At 43.0% G+C, this 21,356-nt stretch overlaps 1 protein-coding gene across 1 annotated transcript; it reads left to right on the top strand.

Moving 5' to 3' along the window:
• The first annotated feature begins 622 nt into the window (after positions 1-622).
• slc9a6a (solute carrier family 9 member A6a) lies at positions 623-15,331 on the top strand. Its single transcript, XM_056286240.1, has 16 exons — positions 623-914; positions 1,352-1,551; positions 2,577-2,654; positions 2,921-2,997; positions 3,210-3,322; positions 3,741-3,846; positions 6,397-6,538; positions 8,151-8,256; positions 9,738-9,826; positions 9,988-10,101; positions 10,969-11,080; positions 11,348-11,501; positions 11,920-11,950; positions 12,428-12,513; positions 14,207-14,312; positions 15,053-15,331. Exons 1-16 carry the CDS (start codon positions 623-625, stop codon positions 15,329-15,331), a joined length of 2,085 nt encoding a protein of 694 aa, XP_056142215.1.
• The last annotated feature ends 6,025 nt before the right edge of the window (positions 15,332-21,356 follow it).

Here is a 21,356-nt window from a genome sequence, read left to right as displayed (position 1 = left end):
TTAGAGAATTACATTCAAGTGGTTGGAATTCAGAAATTTGGAAATACCACCAAATATAATTTATCCTGACTGTTTAGATTGGTAATACGTTACTTGAAATAGTTTCCACAATTGTGTTTATGTCCAACTAAGATCATCAACGAGCTACTCTTGAAATCGTCAAAAACTTGCTAACAAATTTGCTGCCCTAACAATACTACAGGGATTTTTTTTCTTGTCATCTATCTCACTTCCCGTTCAAACTAACGCAAAACCAGTCAGACTTCGCAACAAGAGTCCTCAGAAAAAAAATGTGTCAACAGCTACGGAAATAATACTGCAAGAATGGTATCAAAATATCTACCTCACTCACAGATCCCCTAACCTGTAATAATGTTCGATATGTAATCTTATAATTTATCGCACTGACTGTTCAAGAAAAAATAGTTTCCTCAGAGACTTTTATTTTGAAGTTAACATTGCACGTTTCTGGAAAAATTTCACTTTCAGTTCCGGGCCGGGCTCGAGTTCCCTGTTGGTGTCGTCCTTCTGGTGTCTATCACTTAGCTTGCATAAAGCATTTAAACTAAGTTTGTGCTTATAGACGACAGCGTTGCGACATCAGACGTCTTGAGTGACTAAAATGAGGTTTAAACTAACGGTCAACAGTGCTAGGAGGGCAACGAGGACATTATGGTTCCTTATGCTGGTGAGCCTGTCTATCAGCATCTGTGTTTGCAGAGCATCAACTCAAGAGGAGGACAGTGCCATGGAGAACATCGTTACAGAGAAGAAGGCGGAGGAGAGCCACAGGCAGGATAGTGCAGACTTGCTTATCTTCATTATGCTCCTCACCCTTACGATCTTAACTATTTGGCTTTTCAAACACCGGCGATTTAGGTTTTTGCATGAAACTGGACTGGCGATGATCTATGGTGAGAAGCCTGACAGATTGATGTCATCAGTCATCGTCAGTATTGTCTGTTGCATAAAATTTTGATCGCCTGATCCCACTGTGGAAGACTTGCGTTATAGTTTTGGTCTGCATTTGTAAAGATGATTAAGGCCAAGAGTAGAAATTGATGACTGCCAATAGCATTCTCGGGTTAAATGGGACGCTGCCTCCAGTATCAGCAGTTTAATTAGTTTAAAATGTATTGGCAACGCTATCTTGAATGTTAACCTGTAATATAACATACAGCAGTATGTGTAAGCAACCCTTCTGCATCTGTTTATAAAACATGGTACTTAGAATTATGTCCAGCCATTGTAATCTTACATTTTGAACATTCCTTGGTGTAATGGTAGCATTCACAAGGATAATAATCAACTAACTTCATCTTTTCCCTGTTTCCTTTGTACTTCTGTCTAGGCTTACTGGTTGGTGTGGTCCTACGCTATGGCATCCATGTGCCACGTGACATTAGTCATGTCACCATGAACTGCCATTTTAATGCTAGCCCTGCCACCCTGCTGGTGAATGTCAGTGGCAAATTCTATGAGTACACCCTGAAAGGAGAGATCGGTGCTAGTGAGGTCGACGATGTGCAGGATAATGAAATGCTGCGCAAGGTAGAGACCAAGCAATACATAGGCTGTATCATGTGAAACAGGATTATGTGAAACACACCAACAGTGCAGCAATGTAATGTGAGGCTCGTCTAATGTTTTCATACAATCCAAAGGAGTTGAATCAAGTGCAACTGGACTTGGTATATATCCGAGAAGACATTTCGCCTCTCATCCAAGAGGCTTCCTCGGTTCGTGCCATTCTGACTAGACCAAGCTAGTCTGACTGGCTGGACTCCAAAGAGGATAAATTCTGAGTCTCATCACCAGCCAGTCGGACTAGCTTCGTCTAGTCAGAAAGACACGAACCGAGGAAGCCTCTTGGATGAGAGGCGAAACGTCTTCACGGATATATACCAAGTCCAGTTGCACTTGATTCAACTTCTTTGGATAACCATAATCTGGATGAATGAGAACATTCACAGACACGTTTTCATACTATGTTTATCTTTGGTTGTATTTGTTAGGCTTCCTGGTTTTCTGTTTTCATTTTATGAGATTTCTCTGTTTAGAGACCATTTGCAAGCTTTACCTCCAAATTAATTTGCTTTCTCTGCCACAACAACCAAGTTCCAGTGTGGATTTAAATGCCCAATCATAAACTTGAAAGCAAGGGCTCAGGAATTAGAGAGGTTTATATAATTTTGACTTTGACATATAGATTATACAGCTAATCCTTAGCAGTCAAGGAGGCTACTATTTGACTTTTTTAAACAGAGGGGGTCAGTAAGTAATCTGATGAACAACTTCAGCACGCCTAAATTGGTATCAAGTGACATCCATTTTCCTCCGTCAGTATGGAGGGGCATTCCTCATCATGTGATTTTACTTCAGTGTCCAAACCCATCTTTGGTGATGCAGTGATCAAAGTTGAACATTAATTTGCAGTGGTATAGAAATCCAAATATTTTGTCAAGCTAGAATAAGCATCGAGTGCCTTCAAGATGATGCTACACTGAAAGCAGATGTTTCATTGCTTGTTCCAGTGCTTCAGCACTATTATGTGGCACTTTTTTTGTGTGACTCAGGTGACCTTTGACCCAGAAGTGTTCTTCAACATCCTTCTACCCCCAATCATCTTCCATGCCGGCTACAGCCTGAAAAGGGTACAGTATTAAAAAGGGATTAAAGGCATAGTCCATACTGCTGCACATAACACACACTTAGAATTTGCTTATTTTTGGCATTTGTTATTGGTCTTCACAGATGATGTAGATTTCTTCTTTGTGGAGTCTCACATCTTAATATCCATTTCTATTATAACCATTTTTAGAAATCAAAGTAGTTCAGGAATGGATGAAGAGGAATATCATAAATATACAGAATATTTGATGGGGGGTTTTTTTTGTTTGTTTTTTAATGTCTCTTTCAGAGACATTTCTTCCGAAACATGGGATCCATCCTTGCTTATGCTTTTCTAGGGACAGTCATTTCCTGTTTCATCATTGGGTAAGAACTATATTGTTTTATTTGCTAAATAACCAAAATGACCTTCACTTCTCTACCCATTTAAATTGAATGTGGCAAGCAATAAAGTAAATTCTCAGATCTGGTGCAGTATTTGTGTATATCAGTTACTGTCACATTTGGATCTCCCTTCAGTAAAGTGAGTCTGGTTCACAATGATATGTAAGGGTACATGCTGTCCCTTTGTTTTTCAGATCGCTTATGTATGGCTGTGTGATGCTGATGAAGCAGGTGGGGCAGCTGGATGGGGACTTTTTCTTCACTGACTGTCTTTTCTTTGGCGCTATTGTCTCTGCCACAGACCCTGGTGTGTATGCTATGCCTTAGTCTCTAAAGTTAGTCTCTTTCAATGTGTATCAGTGCGATCATTGTTTTGAGTCATTATGCAACTGTGCTGTTAATAAGGGTGGGGATACCTGCAGTCAGTTGAGACTGAAGAAGTCACTTAGATGAGTGATGGAACGTGTCTCCCAATAAACGTAGTGTCCAGATGAACTGATTCAACTTTCTGTGACTAATATATAACCTATAACAGAAAGACAGATTAGAATCCAAGAAAAAGGAGAGATGGTGGACCAAAACAAAGCCAGTCAAAATCATGGCCACCAGCAGACATCTGTATTGCATCATCTAATTGGCCTGGTCACAAGTACGGTATCATCGTTTTGGTCAGTCCCCATAATGGCAAAATGACAGATACAAGTGCATTTCTGTTTGTGTTGCAGTGACGGTCTTGGCAATCTTCAACGAGCTACAGGTGGACGTGGATCTGTACGCCTTGCTTTTTGGAGAATCAGTTCTCAATGATGCAGTGGCTGTTGTACTGTCCTCGTAAGTCCTCTTTCCTGTTAATGTCACATGACAGATATCTCTGGTTCTCTTCTGATGCATCTTGAGTGTTGATTTTAGCCAATGTCATCTGCTGTTTAAAACTATGAAGAAGATAGCAGTGATACATGGTCATTGCATTGGTGTTTGACCACTGGTGCATTGGTGTTTGACTAAATCACTTCATTTGAAATCAATCAATAGCTGGCACTATTGTGTCAGCACCTTCCCCACTGCCAAATAAAAAAAGAAACCACAGTTAAACTTGAGTTTTAGCAACTGATGCTGTAGTATCTAGTATGTTGTAAAAAGTGGAAAATGGTATGCACTGTATCATTTTTCATGGGGAAGTCCTACTCAAAACTAGCCGTTAAAATTAACATGTGTCATAAATACACATGTAATAGAAAGTATCAAAAAAGGACATTTGTTTGTATGTAAATCTTATGAGGTATTCTTATGTGAATCTTAAAACTCTAAAGTCATCGAAGCTGACAAAGAGCTGTTTTTGTAAGTGAGGTGATGCAAGTGCAGGTAATTCATTTTGCATCTGTCGGCTAGTGACCTTTTGCTAATTCAATACAGTCCCTCATTAACACTGTGAGATGTGTGAGACTGCCCCTGAGCTAACACTTATCAGCTTCTCTCCTCCTCTGTACAGATTATGTCCATGAAATTATAATTTGTTATGGCAAGCACAGTAGGGCAGCACATGCCCTTGGAATGGCTATTCCATGGGAAGAGGGTGTAGAGGAGGCTGACCACACCTTTAAATGTAGAAAGTACAACAGTGTGTGATTTGGCAGTGCATTTGCAGAACAGTATCTCTGGACAAACAAGACAAATCACATGTCATTTGACATTAGCATAAATGCTCAATGACAGCTGACGCTTTTGAAACCATGTGTGTTTATTTCATCCTTATTTATCCTCACAGGTCAATTAAGCATAAATTCCGAGTTGCAATTATTTGTTTTATTTTTGAATATACCTAGCAAGCCTAAGAGAGGATGTGATGCCAAGTTTGAGTAGACAACTTCCAAAAACAAACCTGGCGATCTGCTATCTAATTGGGACTGGGAGTGGACAATTTGAATAATCCATTATGATGATAGTTAAAATCAGACCAAGGTCAAATAGTATTTGTGCATAATTTTAATTGTTTGCTTTATGCCATGTGTTGTCCATATGACTGATGGATGGTGTTTGCCATATAGGACAATACGATTCCTACCAGAAAAGTTAGACTGTCACAGCAAAATATTTATAGTTTTATTATACTTACCTGTGCGTGACAGCACCCAGCATTTGCAGGGTTTCCAGTGACCATTATACACCGTTAATAATCGCAGTAATAGCCCAAACAGAATAGAAATGCCTTACGGAACTTGCAGTCCAAAGAATTTTGTTTGGAATGATAAAACATTCTAATTTTAACTGGAGCCGCTACCTGAGCTGTCATGCAGTGAACCCGACCACATGACACTCCTGATTAAAACCAAGGCTACGTATTGTTTGCAGATACTATTTGAGCCCAGTCCCCCCCTCCTTTTCCCCTCAATTGTATCCGGCCAATTCGAGCCGTCCCGGTCGCTGCTCCACCCCCTCTGCCGATCTGGGGAGGGCTGCAGACATGCCTCCTCTGATACATGTGGAGTCACCAGCCGCTTCTTTTCACCTGACATTGAGGAGTTTCACCAGGGGGACGTAGTGCATGTGAGGATCATGCTATTCCCCCCAGTTCCTCCTCCCCCCCGAACAGGCGCCCCGACCGACCAGAGAAGGCACTAGTGCAGCGACCAGGATATGTACCCACATCCGGCTTCCCACCCCGCAGACACGGCCAATTGTGTTTGTAGAGACGCCTGACAAAGCCAGAGGTAACATGGGGATTCGAACCGGTGATCCCCCTGTTGGTATGCAATGGAATAGATTGCTACGCTACCCGGACACCCCTGTTTTTTTTTGCTTTTTGTTTTGTTTTGTTGTTGTTGTTGTTGTTTTTTTTTTTGCTCTGACTTCTGTCTTGCACATTTTTATTCCTCCTGCATCTTTTGAGTCTCCTTTTCTACCTAGCCTTCCTGATATGAAGCTGGGATTCTGGAGTGAGATTTTTTTTTTTTTATTAATCTTCTCATCACAGTCCAGTGATACTACAGTTTTGTGCCTATTATCCGGCACGAAGAACAGCATTGTGAAGGTCTGCTTATTAGTTGCAGAAGCAAGCTTAAGATTCCCAGAGATGCTTGATATACAGAAAGGTGTGCATTGATTAACTTTGTCCAATAAAAGCATTGTTTGCACCTCGGAAAGGGTGCGTTATGTAAATACCCTCCACATTCGTGAGTTCCCGGTCGCATACAGAAACGAGCACTCCTATGTCTTTAACTAGGCTTCATATTCAGCTTTCTAAGATGTACTTTATTTATGCATACATTTGATAAACATCCATCTTAACATGATGTGATTAACACTTCATCTACATGCACTGAGCATAGTTGACAGAACTGTTTTGATTTTTTTTGTGTGTGGTCTTGTTATGTGTTCCACCAGATCTATAGTCGCCTACCAGCCACAGGGGGACAACACCCACACCTTCGAGGTCATGGCCATGCTGAAGTCCTTTGGGATTTTTCTGGGGGTCTTCAGTGGCTCCTTTGCTCTGGGAGTGGCCACTGGGGTTGTCACCGCACTCATATCCTCCTCATTTTAATAATGTATTATGTCTTATGTCTTATTTTTGATGCCATTTTCATTACTGAACAGGAAGTGGATATTCTAATGCTACAATGTAACAAATGAGTGTTTTACACCAATCAGCCAAAACATTAAAACCACCTGCCTGATATTAGGTAGGTCCTCCTCGTGCCACCCAAACAGCTCTGTCCCATCAAGACATGGACTCCACAAGACCTCTGAAGGTGTTCTCTGGTATCTGGCACCAAGATGTTAGCAGCAGATCCTTTAAGTCCTGTAAGTTGCGAGGTGGAGCCTCCATGGATTGGACTTGTTTTTCCAGAGCATCCCACAGACGCTCGGGCAGATTGAGGTCTGGGGAATTTGGAGGTCAAGGCAACTTGAACTCTGTCCTGTTCGTCAAACCATCTCTGAACAATTTTTGCCAGGTGACAGGGCACATTATCCTGCTGAAAGAGGCCACTGCCATCTGGGAATACCGTTGCCATGAAGGGCTGTACTTATTCTGCAACAATGTTTAGGTAGGTGGTACATGTCAAAGTAACATGCACATGAATGCCAGGACCCAATGTTTCCCAGCAGAACATTGCCCAGAGCATCGCACTGCCTCTGCCGGCTTGCCTTCTTCCCATAGTGCATCCTGGTGCCATCTCTTCCCCAGGTAAATGATGCACCGGCCATCCACATGCTGTAAAAGGAAACATGATTCATCAGACCAGGCCACCTTCCACTGCTCCATTGTCCAGTTCTGAGGTGCACGTGCCCATTGTAGGTGCTTTCCGCGGTGGACAAGAGTCATCATGGGCACTTTGACCAGTCTGCAGCTACACAGCCCCATACACAGCAAGCTGTGATGCACTGTGTGTTCTTACACCTGTCTATCATAGCCATCTTTAACTTTTTCAGTAGTATGAGCTACAGTAGCTCTTCTGTGGGCTTGAACTTGGCCCCTTGTCAAAGTCGCTCAGATCCTTACACTTGCCCATTTTTCTGCTTCCAACACATCAACTTCAAGAACTGACTGTTTACTTGCTGCCTAATATACCCCACCCCTTGACAGGTGCCATTGTAACAAGATAATCAATGTTATTCACTTACCTGTCAGTGGTTTTAATGTTTTGGCTGATCGGTGTATGTTGTGTATGCTACACTGCATAAATATCCTGCATGACAAATTATTCAGTCTGATGTTAGGTCTTGAAATCTTATTTCCCTAAAATTAAGGGGAAAAAATTCAGTTGAGATTATTTCACCTGTTTCTGATGTACTTTTCTTGAAAACAAAAGATTTTAGGTACAGTAATTTCTGACTTCCAACCGGTTATCAGGTATTGCAGCCATCCAATCGAGGAGGTAATATATTTAACTATTTGCCAGAATAGAAAACCAGAAAAAACAGCAGTACTGTGAATTCCCGATGACCAGATTAAAAACCACTGGAGAATTACTTTTATAGGGAAGGGGAAAAAATATCCCATTTAAATATGTTTTGATTTCACTTTGCAACACAGCAAAACAAGGACTAATCATTTGGGTGGACACATTTTGAGGCACATGTAGATTACTTCCTTGTTTGTGTGTAATATTCAACTCCTTGACCGTTGATCTAACGTGACCAAATTCACCAAGCTGAGAGATTTCCAGCTGTTGGAGACCGCACTATTCTTCCTCATGTCCTGGAGTACATTCCTACTGGCAGAAGCCTGTGGCTTCACAGGTAACCCACGCACACACACACACACTCTCTCTCTCGCTGTCTCTCACTCACACACACACACACACTCTCACTCTCGCTGACTCTCACTCACACACACACACACACACACACACTCTCTCTCTCTCTAACACACACTCTATCAATCTCACTCTCTCTCTCACACACATGCTCTCTCTCTCTCTCACACAAACACACACACACATACACACACACACACACACACACACACACACACACACACACACACACACACAGCCTTGCCTCACCTCCCTGTGCTGGCCTTGTGTTCAGTGGATGGCACCAGCGCTGGAGGGATTAGTTTGCTACCCACTAAGATGACACACACTAAAACTGTACACGCTGTTTTTACCATAAGATGCTTTTGATCAAAGAGTTCACCACAAGGTAACATGTTATCTTGCTATCTCACGGAGGTGTGGCTTGCCCTCATTAATTATTCTCCAGCTGATAAGCAGAGAGGCTAAGTGGTTAGAAATGTTGTTTAAGGGGCGTCCGGGTGGCTTGACAGTCTATCCGGTTGCCTACCAACACGGGGATCACTGGTTCGAATCCCTGTGTTACCTCCAGCTTGGTTAGGCCTCCCTACAGAAACAATTGGCCTTGTCTGCAGGTGAGAAGCTAGATATGGGTATGTTTCCTGGTTGCTGCACTAGCGCCTCCTCTGGTCGGTCAGGGTGCCTGTTCGGGGGGTAGGGGGACTGGGGGTAATAGCATGATCCTCCCACATGCTACGTCCCCCTGGCGAAACTACTCACTGTCAGGTGAAGAGAAGCAACTGGCACATGGCATGTGGTAGTCTGCAGCCCTCCCCAGATCGGCAGAGGGGGTGGAGCAATGACCAGGACAGCTTGGAAGAGTGGGGTAATTGGCCATGAATGATTGGAGAGAAAAAAGGCGGAGAAATCCCAACAAAAAAAAAATAGTTGTTTAAATGTATGGGTTTGGGTCATGTACCAGTGTTGACAAGCATCTGTCCTACTGAAGCATCTTTAAGCAAAAAAACTAACTGGCTTCTTGGTAGGTCTGGGCAGTAATTCAATAATATCAATGGTATCTTAGTTCAATGGTATTGGGACGAAATTCAGATACATATGGTGATGCACAGTTTGTTCGGTATCTCAGAGTAACTAAATCATGGGCAGTTTTAATGGGTTTGTTGACATCTACAGGTTAAAAAGTATCCAAAGGTTAAAAACATGCCAGGCCGGTCTTTGTGCTCTGTGACGTTAGCAGAGTAGCACAAACACAGAGCTGCAGCTAATAAAATCATTAATGGGCCTGCTGAATGTAGGTGAGATGGCTTTTAGATTTATGTTTGTAAGCAAGTGGAAAATGTTTTTGCGACCTTGAAAAATGTTGCAAAATTATTCCCTAAAAAGAGTGATAACCCTGAATTGACAGCAATGAAGGGCTGATCTACTCTATCTGCCTGTACCCTGACATTTACGTATGTGTTACAGGTGTTGTGGCAGTGCTCTTCTGTGGAATCACCCAGGCCCACTACACCTTCAACAACCTGTCCCCAGAGTCCCAGGACAGGACTAAACAGGTTAGACCAGTGGCCATTCTGCTCATTCATTCAGTTTAGTTTCATCAAACTCTTAGGTCGGTTTCAACTTTATGTGCAAATTTCAGTGCTTGCCCTTTTTGTTGTGCATCAACTGAGGTTTAATTCTATTAAAGAAAACAATGTGTGTCTTTATGTTGCAGTTGTTTGAACTGCTGAATTTCCTGGCAGAGAATTTTATATTCTCCTACATGGGCCTGACCTTGTTCACCTTCCAGAACCACATCTTTAACCCCATGTTTATCGTCGGGGCTTTTGTATCCTCACATAAGATCATGTAGCACCTGTGAGTGATTGGGACAGCAGTCCATGATATGAATGCACCAATGTTACCAATGAATTATTAGCCCAATGCAAGTGTATGATACTGACATAAAACCCTGTACGTGTCATAGACCTCATGTTTTCTTAAATTTAAGTATGAAAAATCAAGTCATGCCCAATCCTTAACCCGACCCACTTGTTTTACCACCACGTTTTGTTGTTGCTCCACCTAATTGATGAACTACCATCATACAACTTTTATATCTCTGAGCAATTACACAAATGAATGCTTAGCTGGGGCGGCATGGTGGCACAGTGGTTAGCGCGGTCACCTTACAGCAAGAAGGTCCTGGGTTCGAACCCCGGGGTAGTCCAACCTTGGGGGTCATCCCAGGTCGTACTCTGTGTGGAGTTTGCATGTTCTCCCCATGTCTACATGGGTTTCCTCTGGTTGTTCCGGTTTCCAACCACAGTCCAAAGACATGTAGTCAGATGAATCAGCCATACTAAATTGTCCCAAGGTGTAATGTGTCAGCCTTGTGATGGACTGGCAACCTGTGCAGGGTGTCTCCCTTCCTGCCGCCCTATGACTGCTGGGATACGCTCAAGCATCCCACAACCTGAATTCAGATAAGCGGCTTGGATAATGGATGGAAGGATGGTTGGATGCTTAACTTGAATTTCACCAACTTTTAAGGCCATAACTGAGGAAACAACCAGGTATTTATTTTATAAGAGAATTTTAAGACATGGTTCAGTGAAAAAGGCCCCCTGTCGCGGGCCAGAGAAGGCATCAGGGACGCACAGGTTTTTTTTTTTTTATGGGACCAAGACCATTCCTTGACCGTGTTCTTACCTAGCTGGCGGTGTTCCTGGGCAGAGCTGCCAACATCTACCCTCTCTCTCTCCTTCTGAACCTGGGACGACGCAATAAGATCAGATCTAACTTCCAGCACATGATGATGTTTGCCGGTTTGTAATTTGTTAAATGTTACAGTCATTGAGTAGAACGTCTCCCCTTTTCTGTATTTAATCATGTAGAATATTGTGTTAGGAAAATGGCATTTGCATACACTGTTGACAGAGTTAAGTGATAATCTCCTGAAATTTCCAAGCAGAGACAATTCTACCGATTGCCTGAGTTTTGACTACACACACACACACACACACACACACATATGCATATGCATATACAGGTATGTCTGTGTAACTTTCTCCCAACTTCCTTGTGACCTCCAGGACTGCGCGGGGCCATGACCTTTGCCCTGTCCATCAGAGACACAGCTACATACGCCCGTCAGATGATGTTTTCCACCACTCTCCTAGTGGTCTTCTTCACTGTCTGGATTTGCGGAGGTGGCACCACCCAGATGCTGTCCTGCCAGCACATACGGTATGACCTATCCTCATCTTGAATAGACCTTTATCATGTAGTATTTGCAAATAAAATGAGACAGGTGTGATTTATTGCATCAAGCAATTTTAAAAAAGGTCAGGTTAAATTATTTCTAAATAATTGGTTGACTTTGGTTGCCTAAACTTCTGACACTTTTATTGTCACATCAGATGAACCTGTCTGATAATCCAGGTAGGTTAAAATCCTGTGAACTGCTCTGCAAAGACCATTTGGTCTGTGTCTAGTCAAAGCTCAAAGCCTAAATGGTATTTAAGTGCTGACGTTTCTAGGAACCTTTGTAAGAAACTTGCTGAACCGAAAAAAAAACTTGTTTCACAACATTTTTTTTTTTTTTTTTGACAATTGATTATGTGGAATGACTGTAATTGACTTGCATGTGCAATTCTTTAAACAGAGTGGGAGTGGACTCGGACCAAGATAACTCTGTAAGTATAGCACTTATGAGAGATTTGTTGCAATAACTAAACTGTTTAGACCACGAATCCAAGATTAACCACTATCATACACACATGCACCCACGCAAACATTCCCTCTCCCCTTACTTGAACCAGGTTTCGTTTCCGACCAGGTTCAACCACAAAGCCCCCTCCCCTTACCCTAACCCGGGTCTGTTTCCTGTCCCAACACTGCATATCGGCACATTTGCATACACACATTCAGCATCTGTGCTTTTCAGGGTTCATATTCAGCCCTTACCAGTTCTTTATAGATTGTATGTTTATTGCGATATGTATGTGTATTCGTTTTGAAAAAAAAACTCTTATGTATATTTATATGTATTTCTGTTTTATCCTGTGCAAAGTCCATTGCTTTTTATGCACAAAATATGCTATACTAAAAAAAGTTTGATTGAATGATTAATTGAAGATGATAACTCATTTTAATATCTGCATTATTTCCAGATGAGTATTGGTGAAGGCTCAGAAAGGAGGAGCACCAAACAAGAAAGTGCCTGGCTTTTCAGAATCTGGTACAACTTTGACCACAAGTATCCTTTGGTGTGTTATCGAAAGTAACAGGAACACGGATGCATATGATTTGTTAGGGGAAAAAAGTGGCAGAATTATACAACCATGCCTCTGTAAAGAAATTTGTTTGTTTTCATGCCAGTCAGAGTACATAGCATACCTAAGAAAACCTCCCACAGATTTGTCGATAGACTGTGCATTTAAACTCAATATCTACTTTGTTTGATGGCTTGTCACAATGTTCATCATTTCAATTTATTTGGCTGTCACCAATTTCAGTTGACTTTTATTTAATCAGAGCTTGCTAGTTTTTTTATGCCACAACTGGAGACTGAAAACATTTGTACTGATCAAAAGTCCCCAAAATTGCCAAACTGACTGATGTCCCACTTTTGGTGTAGTTCACAGCGGCAGACAGCAGAGAGAGTGCCAAGTACAAATACCTCCTCTGCTGTCAACCTACTGTTCTTTAAAGGTAGAATGAGTAGGACTTGTCGGTTGCAGTTTGTAAGCACAACATTCAAAGTTGCCCCCCCCCGACTCAACAACACCAGAAGAACACGCCCCCTGACCGCAGTTGCCAGGACACATCCTAGTGTACAGGCCAACTCCGCGTTGCTCTTCATTCCCATCCTCTCCTTCAGTGCTCGCCAGCAGGTGAAAGCCAACCCCAGATTCACTCTCGTTATGGAGCGAGCTTTGTCCACTTGGCATTTTGCCTCGCTATATTTTCACCATTTAACCGCCGTGTCCGCCATTGTCGTAGCTTCCTCTTGGATGTGTGCCTACGATCTCGATCTGGCACCTGGTCGCTATGTTTTTATAGAGTCCCGCTGTCCAAAGGTTAACGCCCAGAAACGTCCCGTACAAAGCAAAATAAGAAAATACAGGCAGAGGATAGGGTCTCTGCAGATACAGACACCGACACACATGTCTAGTGGGTCATAAGTGATGATTGGGAGGGATTATTTTTGTATTGAGTCTATACATTGGTTTTTAGGAAAATCCTACTCATTCTACCTTTTTTTTTTTTTGAGTTTTCCCCCTTTTTCTCCCCAGTTGTACCCGACCAATTACCCATTCTTCCAAGCCATACTAGTCATTACTCCACCCCCTCTGCCAATCCGGTGAGGGCTGCAGACTACCACATGCCTCCTCCGATACATGTGGAGTCGCCAGCCGCTTCTTTTCACCTTACAGTGAGGAGTTTTGCTAGGAGGACTTAGTGCATGGGAGGATCACGCTGTTCCCCCCAGTTCCACCTCCCCCCTGAACAGGCGCCCGACCAACCACAGGAGGCACTACTGCAGTGACCAGGACACATATCCACATAAGGCTTCCCACTCACAGACACAGCCAAATGTGTCTGTTGGGATGCCCGACCAAGCCGGAGGCAACACAGGGATTCGAACTGGCAATCCTCATGTTGGTAGGCAACGGAATAGACTGCTACGTTACCCGGAGGCCCCCCTCATTCTTCCTTTTAACTGCATGTGCTGTATGTGGAGCAAGGTATAGGTTATCCTATTTTGCCTTTACAGCTTGTTTAAGAAGGACTAAGGTATAAATGAATGAAAGATAAAAAGGTAATTTTGTTAAAGAATATCAATTAAGAACATGTTTTTGCCACTTAAAAGGAATCTCTCCGATACTGTGTAATGTCTGTCGTTGTGCTCCTCACAGTTTGAAAAACCCTTAACTAGCTCTCCCCAGCTACCTGAAGCCTATCCTGACTCACAGCGGCCCTCCTCTCACAGCCACGCTGCCTGCCTGCTGTGGCCCCCTGGCCCGCTGCCTCACCAGCCCTCAGGCTTATGAGGTCAGAAGCCACTCCACTGTGCTATTTCAGTCTGAATATATATTTACATACATGTGTATATTATGATAGATCTTTGTGAGATGCTGCAGAGGGGTTTCATTTGAAGTCCAAACATCGCTCTAACCAAGCAGGTGATCCAACTAAACTGACCATTAGACTTCACCAGCAACATCCAGTTAAGACTTTTTTCATCAACACTCATTCAGATGAATGAACAAGCTCGAGTAAGCTTGCGAACCGTAATGAATCTTGTAAGTTTGCAAAAGTCGGGGCTCAATTGCTTTACTTAAGAAAATCTAATTCACCCAACTGATAAGACATGTACTGAAATCAAGATATGAGGAAAAACAGTCTTCATATTTAATTTCTGTCCCTTTGTTGAGAAACCACGTCCTTGTTAAACCTTACACGAAATAATGAACTCGTACTTCTTTTATTTAGAAAAATTTGCATGTCCACAGGTTCAGAAGTATGTCTTGAATGTTTTGTGTTCACTGTTAGCAGCGTGACTTAGAAGGGAACAATACCAGTATAATTGTTTTGGTTTGTCATGGTTGATTGACACAGAGCAGAACAGCAAATATTCTTGGGTCAGTTATTCCCTGGCACCTCAAAACCAGTCAAAAAATGTTTTATCACAGAAAAATCAGCATATACGTTTCAGTGGCGGAAGGACATTTAAACTGTGCTTACACTGAAAAGGTGTGGCGAATCCTAAAACCTCCCTTCCTCCTTACTAGAACGAGTGCCAGCTGCAGGATGATGACTCTGACCTCATCCTGACGGACGGTGACATTAGCTTGACCTACGGTGACATCACGGTCAGCACCGACGCCACTGGTGCCCACACCAGTGTTGGGCCAGTGGGCACTGGGGCTGGCGCCAGCACCTCTGAAGACCTGGATAGAGAGCTCACATACGGGGACCATGAGCTGGTGATGAGAGGCACACGGCTGGTACTTCCTATGGATGACTCAGAGCCACCCTTTACAGACCCACACCACCGTCTACGGATGTGAGTGTGGGTCTTCGTGACAAGCCCCAGGCAACCGTCCATCTTGCCCGACTGGCCAGAGAAATTGAGCAAACGACTAGTCTTTTGCATGCTCTGTTTCATTCCTCCACTTTTTCTGTTGCTTCATTTGCACCCAGCCTCACTCCCCTGCCCTTTTTTTTTTTTTTGGCACACAGTCTCCGGCTAGCTGTCGTTATACACTCCTCCTTGTGGCCAATCACTGTCTCTACCTCATTTGTGTTCTGTTTCTTCATCTTTCCGGCATCTTGCGTAACTGTAATATAGTCTATTTATTTGTTGAGTTTTAAATTTCAATTGGTAATGATGATGATGTTTTCGTTTTTAGGTGTGGCTGAAAATAGGTTAACTTGGCAATCACCTTTCAGTAGCATTGCAGAAGTCTAGAAGCATGCGTTAGTCTATTAATGTAGGTCAACTAACCAACCACTAGCTAATCTGTCTACGTGTCACCCCAAGAGCACTATAACTTTGATGTGCATGCAAAGGATGCTTCTGTTATTTTCTATGTGTGGGAAGTGGAGGGATTTTTGTGTTTTGGGTCTAAATCCTGAATGTTGATGCCTTCCGTCGGCGCGTCAGACAGCATGATCAAAGACGTTCTGACCCAGCGGCTGAACATTACTGTAAACTCTGTTACAGTCAAGTGCCTGGCAATTGTGGTTTTTAGCCTGGAAAAGCCTGTTCTGGATGATTCAGAATAGGGTGGTGGGGGGTGGGGTGTCACACCGCTGTGGTTTTTCCCTACAGTATAGACTGCTCTGTCCTTAAGGTAGCATTTTACTCACTGGTCACTGGGCTGTGTTTGTGTGCTGTTCATCTGTAGAAATTTTGCAGTTGTGTGATGCCGCTGATACAGAGTTGCCTGGCAGTTGTGGATCTCTCCCAATGACCTTTGACTGTGACATAGAGAGGGATTTTACACCTTATTTTAGAAGCTGATGTCACTCACAGAATGAAGGGCTGATGTTTTGAATATGCGGACCAAATGAGTCTTAACAGTGTTTAGCGCGTGCCATTTTTGTCCTGCATTTGACATTTTTGTGAAATTTGAATGCAGATAACTAAAGTGTTTTCTATTGGTTTTGCAACATAGCTTAAATACCATAAGAATAATCCCATTTGTCATACATGTCTCGCATTATGTATATAAATATATATATATTTTATATTACAATCTTGTATTCCTATCTGTTAATCTTCAGAGTGTAGATTTAGGATCAAAATTTCTCATTAACTCAATCTGACATTCATTCCGATATATGAATTTCTTATCACAGAATCTTTACTAACATGTTATTGGTATTCACACAGTTGATTTGTGAGCATGATTGTTTAAAGACCATAATTTCTGTCTTTCATTTAACATCCTCATGATGTGGTTATGAAATTGATGAGTGTGATACGCAAGGCCAAAGTTGTGATTGTTTGGATTCGTCCATCCCTGATAAGATTTTTGTGCTGTCCACGTACAAATTCAGATCATAATCCTTAATCCAGATAAAGAACAGTTTACAGTTTGGAAGGGGTATTGGGTTTGAGCCCCGTGGTAATCCAACCTTGGGTGTTGTCCCGGGTCGTCCTCTGTGTGGACTTTGCATGTTTTCCCCGTGTCTGCGTGGTTTCCTCTCACAGTCCGAAGACATATAGGTCAGATGAATCAGCTGTACTAAATTGTCCCTAGGTGTGTGTGTGTGTGTGTGTGTGTGTTGGCCCCCTTGATGGACTGGCAGCCTGTCCACGGTGTCTCCCCACCTGCCACCCAATGATTGCTGGGATAGGCTCCAGCATCCCGTGACCCTGAGTATGGAGAAGCGGTTTGGATAATGGATGGATGGATAGAAGGGGTACAGTCGTTTCGGCCCTTGCTACTTTTTAACTGAGGCTTGCTAGAGATTTCCACAGGGTTTGTGGGTCAGTATCTTGGCAACAATTGAACACAATGACGTGAGAAGGGCCCAGACCAAAAAAAAAGGATTTAAATATTGCACACAATACAAGGGTACTGGTGGATGTGTATGTTATATTTATAAGGTAGTCTATTTTTTCAGTGTATGTCTTTACACTGTGGAGACTGTTGTACTTTGATTGGAGCTCCATGTGGACTGAGTGTTTGTTCCTCTGGGTACGGCTCAGGAGGTTCTCTACGGCACTCACTGGTCTTGCAATGTTGGCTGCCACTGGGGTTTAACAGGAAGTGTTGACAGCCCATCACCCTGGCAACACAATGTTGATGTGGATGGATGCTGACTAATAGCCAGACAAATACTCGAACAAGGGGTTTAATGAGCCCATGGTTTGCATTGTGGCCTACAGAGGTCAAAGAAACCAAGCATTGTATTAGATATAATATTAAGAGTTACAGCAGTGAGTGTGTGTTTATTGTAGACACAGACACAAATGGAAGAGAGAGAGAACACAGTTGAGAATTCTTCTGTTCCTCTTTGTGTGTGTGTGTGTGTGTGTGTGTCTGATGTATTGGTGGAAGGAAGAGCAGATGAATATATATAGCTTTGCCTCCCACAGTGTTATCTTCTGCTGTGCAGGAATTTCAAATGAAGAGGGTTTTTTTTTTTCTTGGTTTGTTTTGTTTCAGTCAAGCATGCCTCATCGTCCAGAAAATTTATATTTTTCCACCTTTTTATACTTGCTTTTATTTCATTGTGTTGAAGGGAGCTGAAGTTCAAAGAAATATTGAATCATTTGCACTCGTTTTCCGAGTTGTTTTTTGTTTTTTTTACTTTTGTTTGACGATGACGCCTGTTTTTCCTAACAGTTGCTTTTGTGAATTAATCACTTTTATGTTTTTGAAGGTGGTGGAATAATGAAAGAATTCATGGGACGCTAATGAACGATGAATTCATGTTAGTCGAGCCATTTGAATAAATTCACATTAATGACCCTCTTGCTTTTGTGTGTAAAGAATTATTTGCATATTAGAAGGCAGGTGAGATGGTTGGAAGCCTTGTCATACTGTAATAGTCCTTTCTCATCACCTTGACATTTGGATCATTGCTATATATTGTAGCAACGAAATGCTGTTAGAATGCTATTGAGATGGTTTATACAGAGCATTGATAAGTTTCATTCATTCGCCATTAAACTTGGACTCTGGGGGGGAGGGAAAAAAACTATTGTGCCGCTACTCTTTGTCAAATGAAATAATGTGAAATCTATAATGGCCCATATAGGTCTGGGTCTGTGTATTTGCCTGTACTGCCCTGCCAGTATGTGTTTTCTCTCTGTACTTTGAATGGTAACTTGTGATTGGCTGTGATCATTGGATTCTTCTCTGAAGTTGCTGACCAAAGGGGCTTGCTGTGCTCTGTGTTTTCAGACAGTCCACTGTCTTTATACTGCAAATTCTGTGTGTGTGTGTGTGTGTGTGTGTGTGTGTGTGTGTGTGTGTGTGTGTGTGTGTGTGTGTGTGTGTGTGTGTGTGTGTGTGTGTGTGTGTGTGTGTGTGTGTGTGTGTGTGATAGAGAGCTCTCTTTATGTGTTGCAGGTACTGACTGTTTACATCTGTGTACATATATCCTCACCTGTTCATGTGCTTGCAGCGGTCAATAAAGAGAAGCCTGTGCTTTTGATTAAACTCTTTGCAGTCCTGACCTCCCTGTTTACTTGATTTGACTACGTCAGACGTCTGGATGATTGAAACCCAGCCTGCTTTGCCTCTGAGCTATCTTGTGAAAACGGCTAACAAGCTGCAGAAGCCCCCCCCCCCCCCCATTCCAGGGCTACTGGTTAGATGTAGCATGGCACAAGGGAGGACGACTAACGTTAGTCATTTCTACCTTGGCGAAACTGCGTGAGCTTGCCCACCTTTTGTCTCTTCTAGCTATTATAAAATAGCCCCTGTAAAGTAGGGTTTCGTTTTACTCAGCTCACAGAGTCAGATCCAGTTTTCCACATTAGAAGATGTGCACTGGGCATCCGGGTAGCATAGCGGTCTATTCCATTGCCTACCAACACAGGGATCACCGGTTCGAATCCCCGTGTTAACCCCGGCTTGGTCGGGCGTCCCTACAGACACAATTGGCCGTCTCTGCGGGAGGGAAGCCGGATGTGGGTATGTGACCTGGTCGCTGCACCAGCGCCTCCTCTGGTCGGTTGGGGTGCCTGTCCGGGGGGATAACGATCTGCTCACACGCTAAGTCCCCCTGGCGAAACTCCTCACTGTCAGGTGAAAAGCAGCGGCAGGCGACTCCATATGTATCGGAGGAGACGTGGTAGTCTGCAGCCCTCCCCGGATTGACAGAGGGGGTGAAAAAGAGACCGGAACGACTCGTAAGAGTGGGGTAATTGGCCGGGTACAATTGGGGGAGGGGATCCCCCCCCCCAAAAAAAGAAGACGTGCACTGTTATAAAAGTGATTAAATCCACTAAATTTGGTAGCTTGGACGGTTACAGGCAGGGTAATTGCTTTTTATAGGGTACAAAAAGACTTGCTTTGCTATTGTACAGCAGCAAACCTCATGTACACACAACATCAGTCTACTGGATCAATTCACTGTCCATCCCGGGACAGTGGGTGACTTTTAGGTGTAACAATTTCAGTGGCGTTGCTGAAATAGAGTGAGGCGTTCTCAGCAAATCGTCTGTAAATAAATAAAAGTAAAAGCTGCAAATATTCTCGATAAGAAGACTTGCTATTCCACTGTCCAAAGGAGAGAAGAATTGCCAGAATTGGAGGCAGCTCTCTTGAAAGCCAATTAAACGGGAAGGACATTTTATGTGACTGGTTCATTTCAGTGCTCGGTATCAGGTAACATACTCCTAATATGGACACAACTCTCAACTCTCAAGAATGCCAGAGTTTCCGTCCTCCACGAAATATCAAGACGACTTTGGCTTGAACAGTCGCTTTCTTTCTTTCTTTCTTTCTTTCTTTCTTTCTTTCTTTCTTTCTTTCTTTCTTTCTTTCTTTCTTTCTTTCTTTCTTTCTTTCTTTCTTTCTCTCTCTCTCTTCTCTCTCTCTCTCTCTCTCTCTCTCTCTCTCTCTCGCTCTGTCTCACCCCCCCCCCCCGGGTTCTTTGACAGAGGCTCTTTATCTTATCCCTTTCACCACGTGACTAGAAGATCCGTGCTAAAAAATAATTGCAGTAAGTGAATGAGTTTTAAAAAGCTAAACACAATACTTGGACTTCTCTTGAATGACGCGCAACAAGCTGCATATTGGATGAAACGGTACCGCCTGCTGCTGCTCAATTTTCCTAAAGCTTCTTGAAATTAGTGGAGTGATGATATTTTTGCCTGTTTAGAGAAATAAAATGCAAATGTAGTCTATAGGAACAAAGAAAAATACCTCACTTCAGTGGCAGATGATTAGAAATGAATTCAGGGGCAGAAATACGATGATTAAATGACATGCTAGAGCTAGCTACTGTGATGTATTTTGCGATGTGCATGCTGAAGTGTGAAATTAAATCGTAGCTGAGCATCTCAGTGAAGTAAGACCAAATATATTCATTCTGGCTTCCCATAAAGGTGGCGGACTTCTTGATATACGTTTGCTCCAACAGAGATACCGCTGAGTCTCAGTGTGAAAACCTGCGCCAAAGAGCACATCTCCCTAGATCATCCTCGTACCGTTTCATTATAACCACACCAATATGTGTTTATGGTCATTCGGTGGGTTACAGAGGGCTTGTTTATGAGATGTGAAACATGTTTACAACCACATCCGACAGAAGGCAGAGGCGTTCCCGCCGGAATAACCAGCCTTTCTCTTCGACTGTCTTGTTTGTGCGTGCGTGTGCGCGCGCGCTCGTGCGCGCGCGTAGATGCTTGTGCGTGGGTTTGATAAAGCATCTTTCCAGTCAGTCTACTGTGCCTTAAGGCTGATCTTAACATACATGATGTTATGGTGTCTGGACACTACGCCCCCGTGTCCTCTATCGGTTAATGCAAAGAAAGGGTTGCTGGATCTCCCGCTGGTTTTGGATGCGTTTGACCTTTTCACGAGTGAGGCAGCAGAGCAACGTTTATTTTGACTTTGAAGGAGCTGA

Source organism: Lampris incognitus, chromosome 1 (assembly GCF_029633865.1).
Source record: "Lampris incognitus isolate fLamInc1 chromosome 1, fLamInc1.hap2, whole genome shotgun sequence".
Classification (NCBI taxonomy): Eukaryota; Metazoa; Chordata; class Actinopteri; order Lampriformes; family Lampridae; genus Lampris; species Lampris incognitus.
Note: the sequence above shows the minus strand (reverse complement) of the source record. Positions and strands in the feature narration are given on the sequence as shown.